This window comes from Ruditapes philippinarum, unplaced genomic scaffold (assembly GCF_026571515.1).
Source record: "Ruditapes philippinarum isolate M1 unplaced genomic scaffold, ASM2657151v2 ctg586_1_1_1_1, whole genome shotgun sequence".
NCBI lineage: Eukaryota > Metazoa > Mollusca > Bivalvia > Venerida > Veneridae > Ruditapes > Ruditapes philippinarum.
Window position 1 is genome coordinate 287363 of NW_026864854.1, and position 4340 is coordinate 291702.

At 31.5% G+C, this 4340-nt stretch overlaps 1 protein-coding gene across 1 annotated transcript; it reads right to left on the bottom strand.

The window, feature by feature from the left end:
- Nucleotides 1-602: 602 nt before the first annotated feature.
- Nucleotides 603-3850, bottom strand: LOC132727050 (uncharacterized). The gene is made up of 2 exons (XM_060712460.1): nt 3238-3850; nt 603-2492 (listed from the first exon to the last, which is right to left on the bottom strand). The coding sequence occupies exons 1-2, from the start codon at nt 3523-3525 to the stop codon at nt 1776-1778; spliced, it is 1005 nt and encodes a 334-aa protein (XP_060568443.1). The 5' UTR covers nt 3526-3850; the 3' UTR covers nt 603-1775.
- Nucleotides 3851-4340: the final 490 nt, after the last annotated feature.

A 4340-nucleotide genomic window follows, 5' to 3' on the forward strand; every position in this document is an offset into this window, starting at 1 on the left:
ATGTTTTGAATTGAAATTCAATTATAATCTCTCTAGCAACAACTATTAACAATCTTAGCTTAACAACAGTTTATGTAGTGTACAGAAACACTACATGTATATTAACATAAATAATTATGTTTTGAATTGAAATTCAATTATAATCTCTCTAGCAACAACTATTAACAATCGTAGCTTAACAACAGTTTATGTAGTGTACAGAAACACTACATGTATATTAACATAAATAATTATGTTTTGAATTGAAATTCAATTATAATCTCTCTAGCAACAACTATTAACAATCTTAGCTTAACAACAGTTTATGTAGTGTACAGAAACACTACATGTATATTAGCATCAATAATTATGTTTTGAATTGAAATTCAATTATAATCTCCATAGCAACAACTATTAACAATCTTAGCTTAACAACAGTTTATGTAGTGTACAGAAACACTACATGTATATTAGCATCAATAATTATGTTTTGAATTGAAATTCAATTATAATCTCTCTAGCAACAACTATTAACAATCTTAGCTTAACAACAGTTTATGTAGTGTACAGAAACACTACATGTATATTAGCATCAATAATTATGTTTTGAATTGAAATTCAATCATAATCTCTCTAGCAACAACTATTAACAATCTTAGCTTAACAACAGTTTATGTAGTGTACAGAAACACTACATGTATATTAGCATCAATAATTATGTTTTGAATTGAAATTCAATCATAATCTCTCTAGCAACAACTATTAACAATCTTAGCTTAACAACAGTTTAGGTAGTGTACAGAAACTACATGTATATTAACATAAATAATTATGTTTTGAATTGAAATTCAATCATAATCTCTCTAGCAACCACTATTAACAATCATAGCTTAACAACAGTTTATGTAGTGTACAAAAAACTACATGTATATTAACATAAATAAGTATGTTTTGAATTGAAATTCAATCATAATCTCCATAGCAACCATTCTAAAAGTTTTAGATAATAAGTTTCATATAGATAAATCTGCTTTGAATATACAAAATTTAAAAAAGGATAAATACATAATTCCCTTTATAGTTACTTGTACAATAAATATAATTGCATGTTATAAATGATCATCACATATTCCTTTTTATAACTTTATTTGTTCATCATTCTTTTAATATGTTTGAAACTTACAGGAATTTCTGGGTACCATACAATGTACTATATGGGCATTATCACTTAAACTAGAACTCCGCGAGTCGGATGTGTCGCCTTGTGAACAATATAGTTTAGGAGAAATGGCCACGACAAAAATAAAGTATGAAAATTAACAAAGGGCAATAACTCAAAAAATAAGAAGTGCAGAGTACCGGTCCTTGTGCACTGCACTTAGAGTTATTATAAGAAGCATGCATACCAAGTTTGAAGTCAATCAAACTTATAATGACTGACTTATGCTCCGGACAAGCTTTAGGGGACACCGACAACGACACCGACGCCGCCGATAAAAGTAACCCCTATATGTTGCCTTTTCAAGGCGACACAAAAAGAGGAAGTCTGCACATCTATGATTACATGAATCAGTCTTTAAAATGAAAATATGCAGATCACAAAAATGATTCATAAAATGGCAACAAAAACATACATGTTCATTTATGAGTAATTAAGTAACAGTGCCTTTTATCTTCATTACCTTTCACTTGCAGACTTAATTAAATGAAACAATCATTGGATACATCACTTCTACAAATGTTATGTATATAAATAATAAGTCTGACAATATTACTGATATGATTCCCTTTACTTATTATTCCTCTATAATACTGTCTTCAGAGTCGGATGAATCTATTGGCTGCGGCATCTCGGCAGCATCATCAAGGTATTGAGTCCAGTCTTGGACTCCGTACCTGTCAGACTGCTGCCTAGATGTGCCTAGATACCAAATCACCGCAGCCACATGTGAACATGTTCCAACTGTCCGTGCACCAGCCTTGCACTGGCAGTACCAAGCCTTGACATGGTCTGAATCATACTGAATCCAAACAAAATAAGACTTGGAAGATACATGACGACTTTGAAGTCTTACTCTCAACAAGTCTTTTGATTCTTTATACACCAAAATATCACAATCTCCATCAAGGTACTCTTGTGCATATGATTGGCAAAGTTTCATTTGGTAGGTACCAAGAGTCAAAAGACTAAGAGTAAAATCATCTATAGAGGGGAAATTGTCAATTTCTTGCACTGCTTGCCATTTTGAAATATTTCGCTTATATAGTTCATTTTCTTGAACATACGATTGTAAATGGTTAACATTCTGGATTTTATCTCTCATTCTCTCTGCTACAAGTGTGTCATCCATCAAATCTTTGGTTGCATTTAGAGGTGAAAGGTATTTGTTACATGTGGCACAAATTATGCGGACATAATCACCAATGAACGGAACTTGATTGGTAGGCAATACATGGTCAAGATACTTCCATCTCTTTATTCGAGCATTTGATGCTTCAACTACCCATCTGACCTGAAAAAACAAAATAAATATATCAATTATTAGAAACACATATGTGATAAAAAATTGAAAATCGATTGAATTGGTGTATTAATTTTAAAGAAAGTTGGATATCATAAAAAGAGCCACCGCAGAGTGGGGGCAACGCTCGACTTTTTTACTTTTTCTAATGGCAAACAAACAGTTAAAACAAATCTAAAAAAAGAAAAAAAAGGGTCTTCCATTTTTTTTTAAATGTCTGTCTAGTCACACTTGTTATTTTGTTCAAGTATAAATAGTTTCGATAAATAATCTAAGATAAAATAATTAAAGAAAATATAAGCAAAATTCAATGATCAGACTTTGACAGTTAAAGGGACTCCACTGAGGTTTAAAAGCCTAAAAACATAACATTAGAATTTTTTACATAAATAAACTGGGGCGCTTTAAACTGAAATATATGCAAAGATAGTTAAGAAATATACTTTAAAATAAATCAAAAATCGTAGTTTTATCCTTTTCTTAGTCTAATTTGAGTGAAAAGCGTTTAAACGCTTTTCATTTTGGGTCATTTTTTTACAATTTGAATCATTATTATGGAAAAACTAAGTGTGCAAATCATCTGAAAGTTTTCACAAAGATTCGTGGTCTACACCTACATCAAATGGTACATTTATCTGGAAAAAATATTTTCAGTCCCATCATGTCAAAAAACCTCAGTGGAGTCCCTTTAAGTTCATTTAAGAAAATAATGTGGTAAATGATAAATCATATATACCTTTGTTACGAACCGACTGTGGTTAGCGTCCATGGTTGTTAATTGTTTGGCACCCTTCGGCATGAACTTTGGCATTTGTGCTTTTATTCCCATCTCCTCAAGCACTTGCAGGGAGTCACGAAATCCACGGTCAACAACAAATATATCATTTGGCTGAGCCCAATTTTTGATTTCCTCTATGTTATTCCTTACTGCATGGTTTAAGATTCCTGAATCACTATTTTTAGAATCTGCAAGATATGGTCCTAATACAGAAATAAAGTATCCAGTAGTGCTGACTATTACCATAGGTTTAACAAGTGGCCGCCCTTTATGTACACTATAAGAACGTCTTTGGAATTTGAAGTTTGTACTTTTTCTAATATATATGTATGTTCCGTCTAAAACAATTATAGCTTGGCTGGCATTTTCTGCAAGTAGTGACTGTGATAGGGAACGAGTATGGCTTTTTATAATTTCTTCTCTTGATATGTGCTGGAAGCCAAGATATTTAGGAACAAGTTCAGAAACAAGCACTTTTCTGATTGTATGTACTGCTCTTCTTATGCTTGATTTAGATACATTAAAAAGTGTTGAAAGAATTTTGTTTGACAATCCAGACTTAAGTTTAAACAGAAATATACCCAGTGTAGTAATGTTGCTTCTAACTGGCGTATTTCTAACATGTTCTTCAGTAATAGAGCATAAATCTAAGAACTGTTCTTTGTTCAAACCTGTAAGATTGCACAAATCTTCATTTGAAAATGTATCAATATTGTCAAATGACATTCTATTAGACGATGAATTAAGTATACACTGTCTGACATTATTTATAACATTCACAATTGTAGTCCGGTTTAATAAAACAGACTCTAATGTTTTTACGTTATCTAAAACATTTGCTTGGAAACCATTACGATTATTATTCAGGTGAGCAGGGCAACACCTACTGTCAGCTGTTATAAGGATATTATGCTTCACAAGTGTTTCTGTTCTAAGTTTTGATGGAACAACAATTAATTTAGATCCTACTTTCTTACAAATAAAACAGTATGAATGACTTTTTGAAATTGTTTTTAAGCTCAAAGAAACCGATGGTGGACTTGGCAATTGTTGAATATCAT

What these genes read in the sequence shown, in the direction of transcription:
- LOC132727050 (XM_060712460.1), bottom strand. Translation starts at nt 3,525, where the DNA reads ATGGTAATAGTCAGCACTACTGGATACTTTATTTCTGTATTAGGACCA. An exon ending in ACAGTCGGTTCGTAACAAAG is followed by an intron (nt 2,493 to 3,237) that starts GTATATATGATT and finishes TTGTTTTTTCAG; the next exon opens with GTCAGATGGGTAGTTGAAGC.